General features: G+C 37.1%; 1 protein-coding gene across 9 annotated transcripts in view; it reads right to left on the bottom strand.

The window, feature by feature from the left end:
- LOC123767737 (tubulin polyglutamylase TTLL5) overlaps nucleotides 1-21,225 on the bottom strand; it is an 88,191-nt gene that overhangs the window by 54,769 nt on the left and 12,197 nt on the right. For 8 of the 9 annotated variants that reach the window (XR_006774001.2, XM_045757701.2, XM_045757698.2 and 5 more), the window contains exons 4-11: nucleotides 14,623-14,780; nucleotides 13,670-13,883; nucleotides 13,103-13,356; nucleotides 10,339-10,538; nucleotides 9,280-9,497; nucleotides 6,137-6,378; nucleotides 5,098-5,261; nucleotides 2,057-2,150 (exon numbers count right to left, since the gene is read on the bottom strand). Coding sequence is in view for 8 of the 9 variants with exons in the window: in XM_045757701.2 (XP_045613657.1) it covers nucleotides 2,057-2,150; nucleotides 5,098-5,261; nucleotides 6,137-6,378; nucleotides 9,280-9,497; nucleotides 10,339-10,538; nucleotides 13,103-13,356; nucleotides 13,670-13,883; nucleotides 14,623-14,780 (1,544 nt within the window). In the remaining variant the exon portion in view is untranslated. The remainder of the gene's footprint in view (nucleotides 1-2,056; nucleotides 2,151-5,097; nucleotides 5,262-6,136; nucleotides 6,379-9,279; nucleotides 9,498-10,338; nucleotides 10,539-13,102; nucleotides 13,357-13,669; nucleotides 13,884-14,622; nucleotides 14,781-21,225) is intronic. The other variant, XM_045757700.2, reaches the window with a different exon arrangement.

Genomic DNA, 21,225 nt, shown 5'->3' with positions numbered 1-21,225 from the left:
CTCAGTACCCTACTGTGAACATGAGCTCTCTACTCAGTACCCTACTGTGAACATGAGCTCTCTACTCAGTACCCTACTGTGAACATGAGCTCTCTACTCAGTACCCTACTGTGAACATGAGCTCTCTACTCAGTACCCTACTGTGAACATGAGCTCTCTACTCAGTACCCTACTGTGAACATGAGCTCTCTACTCAGTACCCTACTGTGAACATGAGCTCTCTACTCAGTACCCTACTGTGAACATGAGCTCTCTACTCAGTACCCTACTGTGAACATGAGCTCTCTACTCAGTACCCTACTGTGAACATGAGCTCTCTACTCAGTACCCTACTGTGAACATGAGCTCTCTACTCAGTACACTACTGTGAACATGAGCCCTTTCATTAGTACTTTACTGTGCATAAGAGCTCTGTACTTAGTACCATCTTTGAGTAAAAGGATTCAGGAAAACTAATTAAAGTGTTACCGACTCATTTTGCCTCTTAACCCTTAAACTGCATAAGGTGGGTATAATTAGAAAAATATTTGAATTATGTAAAAATTACTTAAAAATGTTAAACAAATCTCCAACTTATTGGCTTCAGTGTCATGAAACTTTCATCAAAATATTTTCAGAAATTGATTTTAGACGAATATTTTAAATAAACAAACGTTTTGTTGATAAAGAGAACAGCTCCTATTAACTGGAACTGATGGATAATGCAATAATAAAGAGATGCAAGCACCTGTCCGACACACAAAGAAGAAGAATAGTAGTAAGACGTGTCTACAAAGTGGATATGCAGCTGGTGCCTTTATAGCATTGGTGAGTAATACATAATAACAAATAATAATGAGTAAGTATGTTATTATGCTCTATTTTGTTATATATCATAAAAACTTTGCCCAATGTTATTATCAGTTACTTTCAACAATGTTCAATTTTTTTTTTTTTTGGGGGGGGGGGATTAGTTTTTTTTCAGGTTTTAGGTTTTTACCTCCTATGTTTATTATTTGAATTTGTTGTAACCTTTATATCCTGGAGAATGCATACCCGTCCCTCACTATGTAAAGACAGAATTAAATTGGTCAACAAATAAATCGCTCATAACTCTCAGAACTTGGGACTGAATTTTATTTTTGCCTGATTTTTTCACAGATTTCAAACTCTACTTTCCTTGTTTGTTTAGGTTGTTCTGATGATTAGGGACCAGATTAGGGCTTTTTTACTTATATAAAGTATACCCTAAATATATCCCCTAAATAATAATGATTATTATAATTATTCCTATATTTATTTATTTTTTTAGGGGGGTATGTTTTCTTGACTTCATTTCAACACATAGTGACCTACAACGTTTACATATTTGAGTACAAATGCCAAACAATGTTTATTACAACAGACAAGTAAATTCATGAATTAAAACAGCCTTATTCATTGTTGGTAACTTCAGCTTCAATTATACCTATACAGTAACTAGAATTTCAACTTTCTTCAGCATCCAAAATTCTAGTTTCTGACCGATTCTCGTCATTTTTACATATAGTGTGCACAGCTGTCTGTTCTACAATCCCTATAGAATTGATTTTTCATAAACTCTAAATGTTTGGAGTTATAAATTTTTATCTAAATTTGCGCATATTTCAAATGCCATATTGACAAATATTTTTTTACAGTAAACTATACAGAAAACCTATCTTCTAAATATAGGAAATGAAGATCATGTGCTATTCTGAGGGCATAACACCAAATGAACAATTGGTGATATTTTATATTTTTGCAGCTGATTTCAAAATCTGAAGTTTTCAATGTTCAAGTTGATAATTATTTTTTTACTTTCTTGTTTTTCAAGTTACACTGGTATCATTTAGACAAAGTTGGAGCATTTGCCTAGTAGATCATGCACAAAACATTTGAAAGTTTCAGAAAATGTTAAAAACTGAGCTCAATGCCACACATTGTATGACTTTTGCGCAGTTTAAGGGTTAAGCCCCAAGCAAATTTCCTACTGCATTTATAATACTGTACATTATAATACGTTATTTATAACACATTATAAATAATGTAATCTTACCTGAGAGCAAGTCCATTTTCTAGAGCTTTCATGACACTGGCTTTTACTTGCTTCATATCTCGGCAAATTGACTTATCATCTTTCTTACTGGACCCTTCCATGAAAGAGAAATTATCAGATGGTATTACAATATTTTCTATTTCAGATTTTTAACTTATTAAATTGTTAAAAATCTAGCCCAAAAGCTAAGATTTCATATAATACACATTAATAATTTTTTGAGGTAACATTTATACATACACCTAAATACAGTACTGTGTTGTATGAACATTAGAATACTCAAGAAGTACCTTCAACATTACTGAATCTTAACAAAATAATTGTTATAATCAAAGTTATACTCTACTGTATTACCTCATAGTCATTAAGTGATATTCTTCAGTAAAACTTAGACCATTTCTGCTATGGACCATATGATAAATCAGGATGAATATATTCTTGTTTCTCAGTGCACACTTTTATAATACTGTACAGTGCTTGCTTGGAAATCTAGACCAATTGAGACTGGATCTAATCCTGACCTCATGATAGCTGAATGTGGCTCTGAATTTTACAACATATCTTTGATTTTTTAAATGATGTGTGACGATAATCTCTTTCAAGAGAGATTGAGCCTGCTCTTCCCTACATCATTATGTCGTTAAGTACAAGATACTATATAGAAGATACGTCCACCAGTATCGCCAAACGTTTTGCCCAGGAAGCAAATCGCACCATGCACACCCCGACACCTGCTACAGCCGCAGTAACCAGCAAACTGCTCATCCTCTGCCTGCCTGTTGCTGATTGGCTGATGTCTCGCCGCACCTGCACTCCACCACCACCGAGAGTCGACGTCTGGGCAGCAGCACGCCGTACTCGTCAGAATATCTCAGTGCTCCATGGAGTTGACATCTCTCGCTGGTAGACTAAGCCTTGGCTTTCGTGTACTAAGGGAGGTGGCAGCTTGAAGCCAGTATTCCAGCACCTCATATTTTATTTATATTGCTATCACTATAACTTACTTGTCTTAGAGTAACCTTTCATTGCCAGTGATTATTCATGTTGTTTTGTTTGTTGACTTGTCCTGCATTTTATGAGATTGCCTTTATTCATGTCTTGTTTTCTAGAGTAATTAAAATTTCATTGTTTATATACTTGTGTTTTGTGTGTCTTCCCATTACCTTACCACAGACGAAAGGACAAACTTTTCTCTTTTTTTTTGTGAAATGACGAGGCCCTGCCCCCAGCTTTTGAAACAGCCGAACACCAACGCTTTACCGTCACAGATGGAACTAATATTAACACACATGTTAATAACAAAATCACAGAGAAGAAATATTTCGAACAATAAAACAAAAATAAAGCTTGGAGTAATACAAAAAACCAGCGTTGAATGTAATGAAACGCCATTTTCTGGGCGAGTCCCGGAGGCTCCCCAGAGCTATCCATGACTGATATGGAAACCCTAACTATTTTGCATCAGTCGATGTGGGTGGAGTTCTAGCTTACCGGGGACCACAAGCCAGAACTTGGCCCCCTCACAGAGGCACGGGGAGCAATGGCCCATAGAAATGCACATGTGATTAAGAGCATTCTATATCTGCCATCGACCGGAACAGGCACCCAGAAAGGTAAGTGCCACAAAACAAACCCCATATTCTGTTTACCTTTGGGGTCTCCTGCAGTTTTTATTTCCTCTTCAGATTATTTTGGATTCCATTTTGAGGTGATCCACAGGACGTGTGTTCAAAATTTTTACCAATACCTCTTACGTCAGTTGGAGCTTTACCTCCAATGATCACCATTCAGAGCAGGGTTGGTGGCCTCCAGTGTGCTCACAACAATATTTGAAGGACATGAGCAGAGTAGATAATGTTTCAGGCCTTCTCTCTGCATGAACAGTGATCCAGTAAACGGCCTTATCCAGGGAAGTTCGAACTGGTCTCTCGGTTGGGTCTCTCCCATTATGACAAACACTTATCATAGTCTGTATTCTAACTTCTTAGGGTTTGGTCTATAAAGCGAGTCACATTCAGAGTTTCTTAAATGCTTTAATAGACAATTTCCTATTTTTGTTGAACTAGAAAGTCATAGGCTATATAAGAGTGCTTGGCAGTCCTCAAGTAGACTGTTTTACTTTTGCTCAAAATCACAAGCTCCATATTCTGAGCCACTGGATGCTCTGTGCCTGGACAGAAAGAGATGGGACATTATTTACCCCTATTTCTTCCAATCCAGCTGCTGGTTCCTCAAGTTGAAGAATTTAATGTTCAGTGTCATTTTGCTGGTTTTCATGTGGCGAGTTCTGCCCTAAATTCTAGGGGCCAGATTCACAAAGCAATTACGCAAGCACTTACGAACCTGTAAAACTTTTCTTAATCTTTGGCGCTTTGTTTATATTATTAAACAGTTAATGAACTCCGAAGCATGAGGAGGCTGTTTATAACAAGAACAACAGTTGATTGGGAAGTTTTCATGCTTGAAAACTGTTTAATAAATGTAACCAAAGGCATCAAATATTGAGGAAAGATGTACACGTTCGTAAGTACTTGCATAACTGCTTCATGAATCTGGCCCCAGGCCTCCTCTTATGCCACCCTTACCAGTTCTGGTCCCCCGAATCCCTGAATTTTGGTTCTTCAAGCAGATTAGTCGTTCACTGCATTAGGTCTCAATGCATGTACATGCTTGTCGTTGCATTAGAAATAAAAGGAAATAATAATTTTTTTAAGATGCTATAATCTTAAGGATTTTCAAGCCGATAGATAACCCTTTTTTTTATTAAATTATTCAATATCCTCATGCAATGCATAGCTTTGCTACTCATATTTATAGCATGTGTATGTGATGGTATGAACAGCAGATCACTTTAGAATAGACTAACTTGTATGGGCATTAAATAATGTTATTCTGCTTTGATCATTCTTGGTTTACCAAAATGTTGAGTATATCATGGATTTGACAACATGTACAGTACTCTCCTCCAACATTTTACACCAATTTCTCAACATCTTATACCTATGTACTATATTTGTGTAAATAAATATCGTTATTATTACTTATTGCTGTAGTGAGGTGTTGTAGCCTACCCAAGTTTTTCTTGTTCTTGAAGAAAGCAAGACCTTTGGGTAAAGCGCGCTCGTAGCAGGTGAGACGTTCCAGGGAGGAGGCCAGCCCACTACTAGACACACCTGACATTCGACTGGGTGTCACTCTGCCATATCTGTGCATTGATATGGCACCACCACAAGGTTAGAGGTTTAATTGGGTTAGAAATTATAATACAACAGAAATTACAATTGCCAAATCAACAGATAAGGAATATTATTCACTACAAATAATTCACAAGGTATCAAGATATTTTGCTAATTGTGATGAAAATCCTAAAATCTGGAGACATACAGAACATGAACTTTGAAATTAACTACAGGTCACTATTGACCTACCCCAGTTATTATTTACCCTGCACCTGCCTTCCTGCCCATCATTATTTACCCTCCACCTGCCTCTCTACCCATCATTATTTACCCTACACCTGCCTTCTTGCCCATCATTGTTTACCCTCCACCTGCCTTCCTGCGCATCATTATTTACCCTCCACCTGCCTCCCAGCCCATCATTATTTACCCTCCACCTGCCTCCCAGCCCATCATTATTTACCCTCCATCTGCCTTCCTGCACATCACATTCCTTCTCATACATCACATTCTCCTCTCCCTCACACTCATACATCACACTCACCCCTCCCTCACTCATACAGCACATTTTTCTCTCCCTCACACTCAGACATCATGCTAAACATTTCCCCTCCCCCAAAACTATAACATTGTACACTGCACCAACTCATTATGTATATTACAAACAAAAATGAAGAACCTAAATAAATTGGCAAATTGTGTATTATATACATGACACATGCATATGTGGCAAGTTGTACTACACTTCAAATTATAATCAGATTAGTGTATCATTTTTAATACGAGTTAAATATTCAGAAGAGTGAAGAGGGAACAACAAACATTAACTTGCATGTTAACGAAAGTTTTCGAAGATTGCATCATGCTGCAGTAATAGCGTTTTACAACAATAAGAAATTACCTGTTGGTGCGAGGAATTTGTGGGTACAGATGATAATGAAGAATCAAGTTGAGCGGACTTTCATATTCCTGTAGACCTCCGTAAAGTGACCAAGAGTCTGGTGTGGGATATATACGGGCCCATCCCCCCTTTCGTTCGTATTCTTCGCGAACTTGCCGAACAATACGCAGCTCCTCAGCAGTGGGAACAATTGGACCTCCACGTACATACTGACTTCGATCATAGGAATCTGTTGAATAACGCTGGAACACAAAATTTACTTTTTTCAGTTTATTATAAAACAATTTTATTAAATTTATTTAACTGTTAACAAAACAAATATTCAAACCCTACTTATTGTACTATAAAGTGCAATACATTATATTTTTATTTACCCGTGATACAATATAACATGAAAAATGATTACATGAATATTGTTCATAGTTTTTATACAACCACTAAAAAAAAAAAAAATCCAACATTGAGTGAATATGATAAGCTGCTTTTTGAGTAGATCACTTCATTGTGTCTTTATGCAAGATGCATCGTGTTCAGAGGACAGGACTATGCAATTAGGCAGAACAATATATCATAATAGCACTGGCACCACTGTACAGTGTGATCAGCTCTGCCCTACCACCTACTTGCCTCAGTATTCACCTGCCCTACTCTCATGCTAGCTATATATGCTATATATTTACATAGCCTACCCATCATTCTGCCCCCCACCCTCCAGCCAGCTTCCCCGCTTATTTTTCTGGGAACTCAACAGCCAGCATACTTGCAGCCACTCTCCAGCAAAATTGCTCACAAGTGAGAAATAATCTACTAAAAGAAGTAGATAAATCAAAACTCCCATTAATCACCCTTTAAACAATAATAATAGAGCTAAACTACTGGACATGTAAAGTGAATTTATATATTTACATTGAAGTTTGGAAAGTAAATTACTACAAGCCATCTCCAGGCAGGAGAAATTAAACCTGCTGGTTTAATTTCTCTTAATTTCTCTTAATTTCTTAATTTAATTTAATTACCAGCTGGTAATTAATTGAAATTAATTACCTGCTGGTAATTTTTTAATGAGTGTAAATCTCACTCTCTTGCGTGCACACTAGTTCTCACGCACATTTAAACTAACTAAACAAAGCTACCAAGAAATATAAGAAAATTCACTTTTGCAAACTGTGGTAGACGATCGGAATAAGTTAAATGAGGTGGTGGTGATCAAAATCGTCAGTAGTTTCAAAACTATATATGACAGAGTACTGAAAAGACAGGACACCACAAACATAGCTCTCATCCTGTAAATACACTTGGGTAATTACACTACAGAGCCTAAGAGATATTGTACTACAGGAAATAGATGGTTGAGCTGACTGGGTATATCTGGACCTTAAAAAGGTTTATGACAAGCTACAAACAGAAGTTAGAGGCGTTAAATATACCAAACTAGACGATTGAAGAATAAGAAGTGATTACTACGTACAAAATAGTAACAACAACAAAATTGGCAAAACTTTGAAAACTTGCAACTTCAAGAACAAGAGGACATAGGTTCAACCTAAGGAAACAAAGCTGCTGAAAAAACATTAGGAAGTTCACTTTTGCAAACAGAGTGGTAAATGGATGGAACAAGTTAAGAAAGAAGGTGGTAGAGACCAAACTAGTCAGTACCCTCAATGCATCATGTGTAATTTTGTGTCCATTTATGAAAAATCATTAAAAATGTGATTGGAGCCATATTAAGAGTGTTTGTACTAATATTTCCCACACACTATGGGCTGCTTTCACCGAGAGAAATTTTAATTTCACCCTGTCATGTGAAGAAAACTACTAAGAGAACCTGTCTGCAAAGAGACTTCCAGACACGTTCCACATCTAGTATATTTCCCCATGCGCAAGCCTCAAAATCTCACTTTCAAAGAAAGAGCCTGTATTTTACCGAACAAAAACCTCTGCAACTGAAAAAAAAATTAATATTGATTTAAATATTGGCTTTCCCAGGGCCCCCAACTCTTCTTCTAATGCTGTGTCCATCTATGAAAGTCATTAAAAAGATGATTGGAGCCCTATTAAGAGTTAACATTCATATCCTACACACACAAATCACAATAGCGTGATATATCAAATGAACAAATCCACAAGGGCCATGACGAGGGTGCGAGGCCGTGATTGTAGGTTCGAACCCTCATCACGGCCCTGGTGGATTTGTTCATTCATATCCTCATATTGCCCATGCTCTTCAGGCTGATTTCACTAAGGCAGTTTTTAATTTTAACTTTTGATATGATTGGCAACTTTTCCACCAGTCTGTGAACTCTGTCCCAACATACTAAGCAAATCAGCACATCCCTCACTTCAGAAAACTCGTTTGTGAAATTGAGTGAATAAATCCGGCCAGAAAAGTGTGCATCCTAACCGGATATTTGCAGAATCAAGGTTGCACTGTATATATAATTTGTTTTGTTTTTTCTTTTCCTTTTTTTTGAAAAGTATTGCATGGTAGTAATTCATATACAATATAAAAAGTTATACATGGGAATAATAGAAGAAACAAATCCCAAAGGTAAATTTTGAAGATCTTTTGATTCCATGATCTTTTGGATCAGTATTTAAAACTAAAGTACATTGATCCATCTTTAACATTATCAGTTATAGTGCTTGCAAAGAGCCGATTAATAGTAAAACAGTAATGAATGAGTATTTACAGTCATAAGCTGATCCCCCATTTTTTGATACTGCTAACTTTAAGCCCTTGACTGTGTCACTGTGTCACTAGCCCAGTGACTGCTACCTGCCCTGGCTCAGGATACTCGTGTGTTTCACACCACCGTATCAGGACATATTTTGAACAATAACCTAGGGAACATGTACAACCTGACTGAACATGCACAATACTATACACACTAAGAATTACCAACAAAATATACAAGATACCCTAGAAATTTCAGTATTGCAGAGGAAAGTCATTATTATTTCAATATTTAACTAAAGACAAATTTTAATGCAATCCATATTAACACAGATTTATTTCAATGTTAACAAGGAAAAAATATTTTTATTAATAAATACAAATTATATCTTTTTTTGGTAATAAAACTTAACCTTTATAAACCACCACAAAAAATAATGTCTAGAATTACTAAATATTAACTACTCACCAAAAATGGCAACTTGCGAAAAACAGAAGGACGTGATGATATTTTAGCTGTGCAAGGGTTCATAACTTGGATACCAACTAGTGAGAAGAGGTCAGCAAGCATGGCTGACTTTATTTTCAAATCCAGAGGTTGATCAATGTTCAAAGATGGCGATAAGTTGACTTCCAGCACCCACGGTTTTAACTGACTGTCAATCAAAATGTCAAACCCATATAATTCTGAAAAAATAAATTAGAATGAATTCAAACATTATTAATAAATACTTAATTTATACTAGATGTAAATAATATTAATAATATATGCAAAATAATTCCAATAGACTTCCAATTGTTTTCCTGTTCAGTAGCCTACATATATTAATCTACCACCTTTCCAAAACTTGTAGTTCTGTATACAGGCATTTATACCATATTCAAAGATGTCATACATACATATGCATCATATCCACAAGCTTTACAATCTATTACCACAATTAGAGTGGTTATACTCCCATATTCACATCCTGCAGAGAGTAACTGATCAGCATATAAAGTTCACCCCTCAGGATGCAGTGACCCTAGCACTTCAGCAGCTCACCAGTAACATTTTATACAATTTCTACAACCACATCATCATCTTAATAAGATCAAAGAACACCATAAGTACAAGTATTCCTCCTGATCCTCCCCAGTATGACATACATGCTTGTATTAACAAAAGCAGGTTATCCATTTGCTCGTGGGCATGAATGACCCATGAGGATACATTATAAATACCCACATTTCAAATTACTTGATAATTTACAAATAATCAGCATGATAATAAACATTTGTGTATGGTAAATATTAACCGACAGACAAGTCCAGTGACGCTAATATTAGCCAAAATCACGTAATGTGTTGAGAGTCAACTTAACTAACTAATGAGCACAAGCTGGTGTAACTAGTTTAGATGGTGTAATGAATACAGGCATTTTCTGGAAGAGATACAAATGTTAGGGAAAAGTGTATTAGTTCAGTCGGGAAGGGGGGGTGCAATATTTGGGGGAATTTATCCAAAATGAACTGCCTAACTACTCACCAAAGCAGTTACGGTTGTGAGGAACAAACATATTTGTTGCAGTGTTCATCTGATAGGATGCAGCAAGTAAAGATTTGATGATGACATCTTCAATAGACCGCATCAGGGCACCAGTATCAATTCCCTGACTCTTTAAATGGCGCAGAAAGGCACTCAAAGACCACTTGTTTCCTTGATCGTCTACCTCTGGGTCCTCATTCCTTTTAGCGTTTAAAAAAAAAAAAAATAGCATTGTCATTCAACAAAACATTGTTTTTTTTTACTTATTATCAATGTCTTTCATACAATTTTTATCAATGTCTCACATACAATCTGACAACAACCATATATATCTTACTCCAACCTCAATTATATTGGAAGAGAGGGAGAGAAGAAGTTGGTGCAAGTCCCTGCTTGGTATTCTTAATCAAACATTCCTGTGTGCTCCCAGACATCAAACAACAGCTCATATTTTGATTGTCTCTTGCTTCAAAATTACTCTTAACTCTTACTCTTTAGTAAGATTACTCTATTACTTTTACTACTTTTATTAATTTTATTAATATTACTTTATTACTAGCAAGATTACTCTTTAGTATTCACTAGCCCCTTTAGTGTGCACTTAACTATTACTGTATTCTTTCACCTTTCATATCCTAACAAGTTACAATCATCCTCTAAATGTTCCTCGTTTTGCATTGTACTGTATCATATAACTTTAATATGCTTCTCTCCACAAGTACAGACCATTTATTCTTTCATGTACTTTAGTATCTGCAATGTATATCTATCTAAGAGTTGTATAAAACTTATGTTTAACCCCAAAGCTACAACTAGCACCAAAGGGCATTATAAATTCTATGGAGTTATGCTGTTATTAGCTCTTGTCAACACTTACATTTGGAAATAAACACACTGAACACCCTTCCCTCTCTAAAAGTAATGAACTATTGGAAATTAATCTAAATGGAGACAGATGGCCAACTTCAGCTGAAGCACCCATTCAGACTGCCACCAACTGCCTCACTGTATTATGAGTCAAGCCCACTGAAACACCATCCAGACCTCCACTAACTACCTTACTGTGATGCAAACCTACTACATCTAGGGTAACCATACTTCCCTAACCAGAGTGGTTACTATGAAAGACAAAGTTTCAGCCCAATCCAGGTGCATTCATAAATAACTTAAACAATGGAAAATGGACCACAGAACTATTTCCTAAAAACCTTGAAGGGGAAAATGGTAATGGAATCCATCTTGGGATCACTGGGGGAGTCACCATGAGCATTGCCAGAGACAGTGAAGCACTTTCCAGCACAGGCTGTAAAATGATCTACTTAACATATCACATGCCGTTCATGCGCACCGCAGAAATGACATCATGTGCCGTTGGGTGCTGGCGAGCGTGCGGCGACACCGAAAAGTGTATACTCGTTTCAGTTTTCTCACCTACATTCTCGTGCTACGTCATTCATTTTGGTATCGTGTTTGCAATAGAATTCCCTACAGGGGTATATGCATATAAGGTCCAAAAGCCCGCCATGACTCCCTACAGCAAAGCCTAAAGTCGGCAAAGTTACTTGTGAGCACGCAAAATCAGTAAAATGTGTATACTCGTTTCAGTTTTCTCACCTTATTTCTCATACTACGTCATTCACTTTGGTATCATTGTGTTCGCAACAGAATTCTCTACAGGGATGTATGCATATAAGGTCTAAAATCCCAGTGTGACTTCCCACAGCAAAGCCTAAAATCGGCCAAGTTACCCGTGAACGAGCATCAATTGGCACACATACAGACTAATGTATATACTCATTCAGTTTGATAAAAAAAAATTATGTTACATGTTTCATTTTGGTATCAAATTGTTCACAAAATAAAGGTGCGTATTTTAAAACTAGTCCCATAATAACAGAATAAATGGAATTTTAATAAATATTTTAACTTTTGGACACTTTGTCGTTCATCACCACAAATTTATATCTTTTCAGTGTTCTGACATAAATTTTCGTGTTAAGTCTTTCATTTTCATATCAAATTGTGCACAATGTAAAGGTGCTCCTTTTGAAACCACCCAGAAGTTGATTGGATAAAAATTAAATTTTTTACAAATATTTTAATACATGATGCGAGCCAGTCACTCGCTCAGAATCGGGAGAAAAATGAGTCACCGACGGGTGGCGGCAACGGAGTGCAATAATGTTAACTGCCACAATACCACCTTGGAAGAAAGAGGGGCCTTGCCTTTCTGACCTCACTGCACCTCTACCTCACCTCACTGACCTTACCACACCTTTACCTTGCCTTTCTGACCTCACTGCACCTCTACCTCACCTCACTAACCTTACCACACCTTTACCTTGCCTTTCTGACCTCACTGCACCTCTACCTCACCTCACTGACCTAACCACACCTTTACAATGTCTTTCTGACCTCACTGCACCTTTACCTCACCTCTCTGACCTTAACAAATCTCAACTTCTTTGCTTTTTATAAGCAGCTAGTATTTCTCCATTAATATTGATAGAGCCCTTACAGGTGAAATATCATCTTTAAATTGTACTCTCATTTTTGTGTCTCGATACATTGTTTTAAGCACTTTATGCTCTATTCAACCAACATTTTAACTGCATGTTTGTATCTACATATCATGAACAATGATTATATTCTTTAATACCTTGTACCTTATGTGACTGCATGTAAAATCTGACCAAATATTATAGCAATGACACTTCCACAATTCATCCAAATAAATCATTTTCCTGCCAAAATTATTACTTACTGAACATAATTAGAATGAAATTTATTAACAGAATAATTTGTGAGATGAATGCAGGGGTTCCATAAATTCTTCCCATGCTGATATTTAACAGTTGCCAGGCGCACCAATCCTTCTTCATACAGATATACAACAAGTGGATCTAGAGATGTTACGCCAACATATAACCTGAGATCACACTTGTACCCATCCACTAGCAAGGGTGATTCAATATAGCGGCATAATAAAGAGGTCTCATCTGCTGGAACTTGATCCACCTATCAGAGGATAAAAATTATTATGCAAAAAGAGGTAAAAAATGTTTTCACATCTTGAAAGAATGAACCTAGGTGAATAATACCAAGGAAACCAATATATTGCTGTATAAATATATGTAATTCTCAACACTATAATTTCAACATGAAACCAATAATTAAACACTAACCAATGCTCATACATTATCCAGTGATCAAGAAAATCTTAAATATACTGTAATACATAATACATATACTGTACATAATAAAGTCCAAAATATACCAATAATGATTAAATTCATGTACTGCACTACGGAATAGAAATTGGCAAACCTACCTGACTGACCAGGTATATTCCCTTGCCTTGTGACGAGGCCACTGGCTTAACAATCCAAGTTCCCCGTTCACGTAAGTGAGTATCACAAAAATCCCTGTATTCTGTAGGTAGAATAAAGCTGGTTGGAATGAAGTCAAAGAGCTTGACACCAAACTGCCGTTGCATTCGTTTGATGTTCATATATAAACGATCTTTTCTTGTGAGCTCTGAAGACCTGTAAGTAATACTTTGCATTAAATTTCATTAAATAAATGTACCACACACCTAAAAATGGATGCAATAAAATATATAAAGAAAAATTAAGAAAGTGTTTCTGACTTAGTAAAGAGTGAGTACATGGTTAATGATGTAGCTTGCCAAAGTGGCAAACAATATAAAATACAGTAATCTTAAAATATAAACCATACATACTATCTAAAAAATTCAAATTCATTAACATACCATAACCGAAGCATTTTATTAATTTCCTCATTGGATTTTCACAAATCACAATAGACAACTGAACATTTTCCCATTTGATTCACATAAATGCTGCTGCCTATTGGAAAAGACATTATTAAACAAACAGAAATCAGTATTTGGGATTTAACTGAAATTTTGCTGTTGGAATTAATTTTTGTACATCATATGGATACCCAATTACTGCCTGGCTTCCCAAAGTTTTCTAACTAAGTCTTAGAACTATTAGTGCCAAATACCAAATCTGAACATTTATCGAGTTTTAAGAATGTCCACTAGGAATTACAATTAAAATTACTACATCAAATTGTTCAAAAGTATCAACACACTAATAAACAATTCAAGAAGAGTTTGTAAAAAAGTTTTCAACCCAGTAAGTGCATTGAAAGGTTTATATAAATTCCAATAATCATTATCAAGATATATCATGGAAAGTACTAATAACAATAACAAAAATTTTAAATTCCATTTTTTTGCTAGACAAACATACTGACCTTGGAAAATGGTTGACCTTTTGCCAATCTTGGAGTTGTCGAATCTCATTAGGGTTAAAGTGAGCATTTCCCCAGTACAAGTTGAAGAAGGAACTATTGCTCTCAACTTCAGTAAAGCCATGTGCCTCCATCAGCATGCGAATGAGCTTTGAATCTGACTAAGAAGAAAATAAAGAATGTTACCTTACTAAAAATTATTTTAGTCTTTCAATAAAAAAACTTTTTTTTTGTCACTTAATTCCCCAGCTTAGCAGAGGAAACTGCCTCTTCCATCTTACCTTCATTATTCATCATTCTGCATACCGAGTATTACGGCCAGTATGGAGTTTACATTTACAAGAATGTAAGAACTCGTGCACAGTGTACCATTGGTTTACAAATTTAATTGAACCAAGAGAAAATTCATACACCGAAAATTTGTAAACCGAAAAGAATTTCCCAATAAGAAATAATGTAAATTGAATTGACCACTTAACTGCGCCAACCAAGTATTCTTGGTCGGCGGGAAACTGCGCCACCCATGAAAACCATTTTTTACTTTTCCGTATTCATTCTAAATAAATAAATAAATAAAATAAATAAATAAATAAATGTTTATTCAGGTAAGGTACATACATACAAGAGATTTTACAAAAATTGATAGATTTATAGATAGAGCTAGTACATACAATGCCTAAAGCCACTATTACGCCAAGCGTTTTGTGTGCGGGGTTGGTTGTGTAGGAAATGGACTCTTAAGACCTCCAGTGAGAGGCAGCCATCTTTTAAAAAATTCCCAGAATGCCCTAGGGCTGCTGGCTGGGTTAATACTGAGTGAGCAACCATTTGTGGCGCACGCGCCTCTGGCTCCCAAACATCTGTCTGACACGGTGTTGAAAGATAATGCTCTGTCGGTGAAATTCAAACCTTATTGTTTGAAGAACATAAGGGTCATAATATTGGTGAAGCTAGGTGCAATAAGGACCTAACACAGGTCGGATGCAAGTGATACAGCACCTTTGAGGATGATACAGCGAGCGTATCCAGTTGTAGCTCTGAGTGTCACCCTTGCAATCCTAAGCTATCTCCAATTTATTTAGATGATACATATATGAATTGTTTTCTGCATTCAGTGATGATGCATCTGATAAAAGTAGCATAGATGAACAGTGTTAGCGGTTTCCATGGTGGTGTTTTCCATAGATATTTTCAAGATTACCTGAATCTCTTCCTGACTGATGGATACTCTTTGAGGCAAGCTCAATCTCTTCCTGTGTGGGACCATACAAAGTCATCTTTTCAAGACTACCTAACAAATTGATCTTTTCCTATAATCTTTTCAATACTACCTTATGCTTTACAAGCTTGGCTACATACAACCTACAAGTACTAAAGCCAAGGGTGTACGTGAGTGCGTTATTTGCAAGCACACAGAATGACGAAACTCGAAGTGAAAATTTATCTGTACCTGGTGCAACAAGAGCGAAGTCGCGCTGTGCACCATGGACTACTTCGTTGATTATTACTCACTTCCGAAGTACTGAGTGTGTAATACAGTGTTGTAAGGTACAGGATTGAAAGCCGTACCCTAAAGTATCGCTAACACCCGCTCTTACCTTCTTATAAATAATGGAAGTGCAGGGGTCTATATAGTAATAGCCACCAGTTTTAACTACATGGGACAAGAAGTACACCTTGGGGTACAATTTTACAAAAAGGATTTTTTAACAAATACCAGATTTCCTCACACTTCTTAGAACAGGGGATGGGGGGTGTACTTGGATCCACCACAGGATTGATACAGACAAAAGGGGGGGTGTACTTGGATCCACCACAGGATTGATACAGACAAAAGGGGGGGTGTACTTGGATCCACCACAGGATTGATACAGACAAAAGGGGGGGTGTACTTGGATCCACCACAGGATTGATACAGACAAAAGGGGGGGGGAAGGTTCCTTCTCCCTCTACAACCTGGGATTTAAGGTCATTACTCTATTCCACTCCCCATAGGTCACTACAAAGGGCCTGGGTTCACAAATAGATATACAAAATAAATGTGGATAACCCCCCATGTGGCACACAGCTTAGCACATACACCACCTGAATTAACAACACACCACTCCCTACACACAGGGTTCCAAAAATCCTCATTTCCACAAATTCCTATCTCTAACTCATAAAGAAAAGGGGAAGCACCGCTATAAACATCTATAATACTGCACTTATCGTATTTGTTGGAGACCATCCACAACACTGGTCTGGTTCTCACTGCCTCCCTCTCCCAAGTGACTGATAGGGGCTTGCACATGTCACTGCCTGCCTGATTCCAATAATGTCCCCCTCCCTATACATGTCATACACATTCTCAATAATTCATTTACATGTCTTGTAATGTTCCAGGCTGTTTTTCTACATTTAACACTGTTGTTTCTCTATTTTCTTGCATTGAATCTGCTTTTTCATTACCATTTTATCCCTTTTGTTTACAGTGTTTTTTTTTTAGGAGATTACATTTTCCTGTTGAGATGATGCCCTGTCCATCTGAAAGGGGTCCGAGTTCCAGACTGTTTTTCAACATTTAACACTGCTATTTCTCCCTACACAAGGGTCTCTCTCAATAGCACTGCTATTTCTCTCTACACAAGGGTCCCTCTCTTACAGTGTGTTACTGTGTAAATAGTGTGTGAAACTGTACATATTTTAATTTTAGTGAATTTTTAACAAGTAATATTGCAACAATAAACATTTATTGTGGAAACATTACTGACATGTATTACAGTTCCATGGAACATTATGAATGTTCTACTGTAGACATACTGTAAAAGACACAAATATGCATCATATACAATAAAAAACAAATAAAAACGCATTGGAAATACATAGAACAAATAATTGAAAATATATTTGTGGCAACACCCGGTGCTTGAATGGCCCGCGCGACCGTGTTTGGACGAGTCATGCACGAATGACCAGGCCCTGATGATGTCACAGTGCACCTTGTCCACATCCCCACAGCCAAAGTAAGTGGAATTTGGTATTTATTTTTACATAGACATGTTCAGGGAAGGGAATTTATCATTTTACAAAGACAAAAAGAATTTTTTGGGAACACTTTATTTCATGCGCACAGGGGGAATTTCACAATAAACTCGGCGCAGCACGGTGGTTAATCTGTTTCACTGTTTCACACACCAAAAATATTAACTTGAAAATACATTTTATATAGAATACTAATCATATTCTTTACCTTACCTTTATTGAGGACTCTTGTTGGAGCATAGAAGACGGTGAAGATGGTTAGTGTTTGGAAGGGGAGTCCCCCCTTTCCCTTATAACATTAGGCTTCTGAGGTACTCACTCTCGTACGTTTTGCCTGCATACCACTAGGACCTGGTTGTGGTTCACTGCTTGCTTGTCTTACTAAGAATCTGCCAAAAGACACTTGCTTTTCCCCTATGTTTTAACTCTTGTCTGTAGTGAGACATCACATTGTCATTAAAAATGGTCAATGCAATGGGTTGCTACAGCTTTATCTGGGCGAGTTTTTTCAGCAAAACTTTGTGGTTCTTCCCATATAGCACACATTTTCTAAATGAGGAAGGGACATCCTCTACTGCCTCTACTCACAACTATTTGTTTGGTTGAACTTTACCACTGACTTTCTTGGGACCCATGGCATTATATATAATAAGAACTTTTATATTCAGAAACCAAAAACTAGCATTTAATATAATGATTTGCCATTTTCTGGTTGAACCTCGGAGGCTCCCCGGAACTTACTGGGCTGAAATATATTTATTAGATCATTGCATCAGTCAATTGAAGTTCTTACCTACTGGGGACCACGCGTGCCAGAACCTCGCCCTCTCAGAGAGGTATGAGGAGCAATAGCCCATGGAAACCCCCCATGTGTTTGGAAGCATTCCATGTCTGCCATTGACCGGGGTTTGGCACCCAGAAAGGTAGGCATAACAAAAAACCCAAATGGTAAAATTACAAAGACCTCATAATGTTCATGAGACAGATTATGGTAAGAGCTGACAAAGATAAATCCCAATTGTTGGTACTGGGGGAACTTCAACTTTAAGGCAATAGACTGGGAGGCCTATGAGGCAAGAACAGAGGAGATTTGGACAGGTAGATTTGTAAACCTCATCTTGGGGACATTTATGTATCAACATGTCAAGCAGGCCACAAGAATGAGGCAAGGGAATGTTCCGTCAGTACTGGATCTAGTGTTCGCCAGGAAAGAAGAAGAGGTATTTGACATCCAGTACCTTCCTCCCTTAGGAAAGAGTGATCACTTCCTCTTAAACATTAAATATGCTATGTGATATAATCTAGTAGAGAATGGGGACAGTGAAACAGTTGTTAAACTCGATTTCAAGAGAGGACGCTACGGGGAACTATGAAATTTTTTCATGCGTATAATTGGACAGACTTGTTGCTAGGCAAGGAAGTAGATGAGATGTATGCCAAATTTTGCAAAATATATACGATGAAGGAACACAAACATTTATACCAAAACAGACATGCAGACCTAGGAAACAGGGTTGGTTCAACAGAAATTGCGAGAGGGCCAGAGATCAAAAGACACAAGCATGGAATCATTATAGAAAGAGACCAAACCCCCAAACATACCAGCGATACAAATATACAAGAAACGACTACATGTCAGTAAGGAGAGAGGCAGAGAGGAACTTTGAGAACGGTATAGCAGACAAATGTAAATCAGATCCAGGCCTTTTCTATAAATTCATTAAAAGCAAGCTATAGGTAAAGGATAATATTTAGAGGGTGAAAATGGGGGACAGATACATGGAAAATTAAAAGGAAATATGTGAAACATTAAATGAAAAGTTCCAAAGTGTGTTTGTACAAAATGAGATCTTCAGAGAACTAGACACAATAAGAATTCCAGAGAACAGCATAGAGCATATATAGGTGTCTAGAGACGAAAGTGAAACAAATGATCCTGGAGCTAAGAAAGAACAAAGCAGTTGGCCCAGACGGAGTTTCACCATGGTGAAACCAGAACCATGGGTTCTGAGAGAATGTGCACCCGAGCTCAGCATTCCACTTCAGCTGATTTTTCAGGAGTCGTAGCAGATGTTTGGAAAAAGGCTAGCATAGTTCCAATCTACAAAAGTGGCAGCAGGGAATACCCGCTCAATTATAGACCTGTATCACTGACAAATGAAATAGTCAAAATATTGGAAAAAATAATAAAAACTAAATGGGTAGAACACCTGGAGAGAAATGATATAATATCAGACAGATAGTATGGTTTTCAATCTGGAAGATCCTGTGTATGGAATTTACTCAGTTTCTATGATTGAGCAACAGAGATTTTACAGGAAAGAGATGGTTGGGTTGACTGCATCTATTTGGACCTAAAAAAAAAAAAAAAAAAAAAAAAAAGCTTTCGACAGAGTTCCACATAAGAAGTTGTTCTGGAAACTGGAAAATATTGGAGGGGTGACAGGTAAGCTTCTAACATGGATGAAAAATTTTCTGATAGAAAAATGAGGGCAGTAATCAGAGGTAATGTATTGGACTGGAGAAATGTCACAAGTGGAGTACCACAGGGTTCAGTTCGGGTTCAGTTCAGTTCAGTTCAACTGTTTATTAGTTCTTGCACCAGTGATGTTCATTGTCTACATAAATGATCTACCAGATGGAATACAGAATTATATGAACATGTTTGCCGATGATAAGATAATAAGAAGGAAAAGAAACTTAGATGATTGTCATGCCCTTCAAGAAGACCTGGACAAAATAAGTATATGGAGCACCACCTGGCAAATGTAATTTAATGTGAATAAATGCCATGTTATGGAATGTGGAATAGGAGAACATAGACCCCACACAACCTATAAATTATGTGAGACATCTTTAAAGAATTCTGATAAAGAAAGAGATCTAGGGGTGGTTCTAGATAGAAAACTATCACCAGAGGACCACATAAAGAATATTGTGCGAGGAGCCTATGCTACTCTTTCTAACTTCAGAATTGCTTTTAAACACATGAATGGCGAAATACTAAAGAAATTGTTCACGACTTTTGTTAGGCCAAAGCTAGAATATGCAGCAGTTGTTTGGTGCCCATATCTTAAGAAGCACATCAACAAACTGGAAAAGGTGCAAAGACATGCTACTAAATGGTTCCCAGAACTGAAGGGCAAGAGCTACGAGGAGAGGTTAGAGGCATTAAATATGCCAAAACTAGAAGACGGAAGAAAAAGAGGCGATATGATCACTACGTACAAAATAGTAACAGGAATTGATAAAATTGATAGGGAAGATTTCCCGAGACCTGGAACTTCAAGAACAAGAGGTCATAGATTTAAATTAACTAAACAAAGATACCGAAGAAATATAAGAAAATTCAGTTTCGCAAACAGAGTGGTAGACGGTTGGAACAAGTTAAGTGAGAAGGTGGTGGAGGCCAAAACCATCAGTAATTTCAAAGCGTTATATGACAAAGAGTGCTAGGGAGACGGGACACCACGAGCGTAGCTCTCATCCTGTAACTACTCTTAGGTAATTACATCCTCCGAGATGACCCAACAGAGCGCAGGGGAAGAGGCCTGCCCCTCCAGCCCCGAACCCCCTAGAGGA

The sequence above is a fragment of the Procambarus clarkii genome, chromosome 67, assembly GCF_040958095.1.
Source record: "Procambarus clarkii isolate CNS0578487 chromosome 67, FALCON_Pclarkii_2.0, whole genome shotgun sequence".
Classification (NCBI taxonomy): Eukaryota; Metazoa; Arthropoda; class Malacostraca; order Decapoda; family Cambaridae; genus Procambarus; species Procambarus clarkii.
Note: the sequence above shows the minus strand (reverse complement) of the source record. Positions and strands in the feature narration are given on the sequence as shown.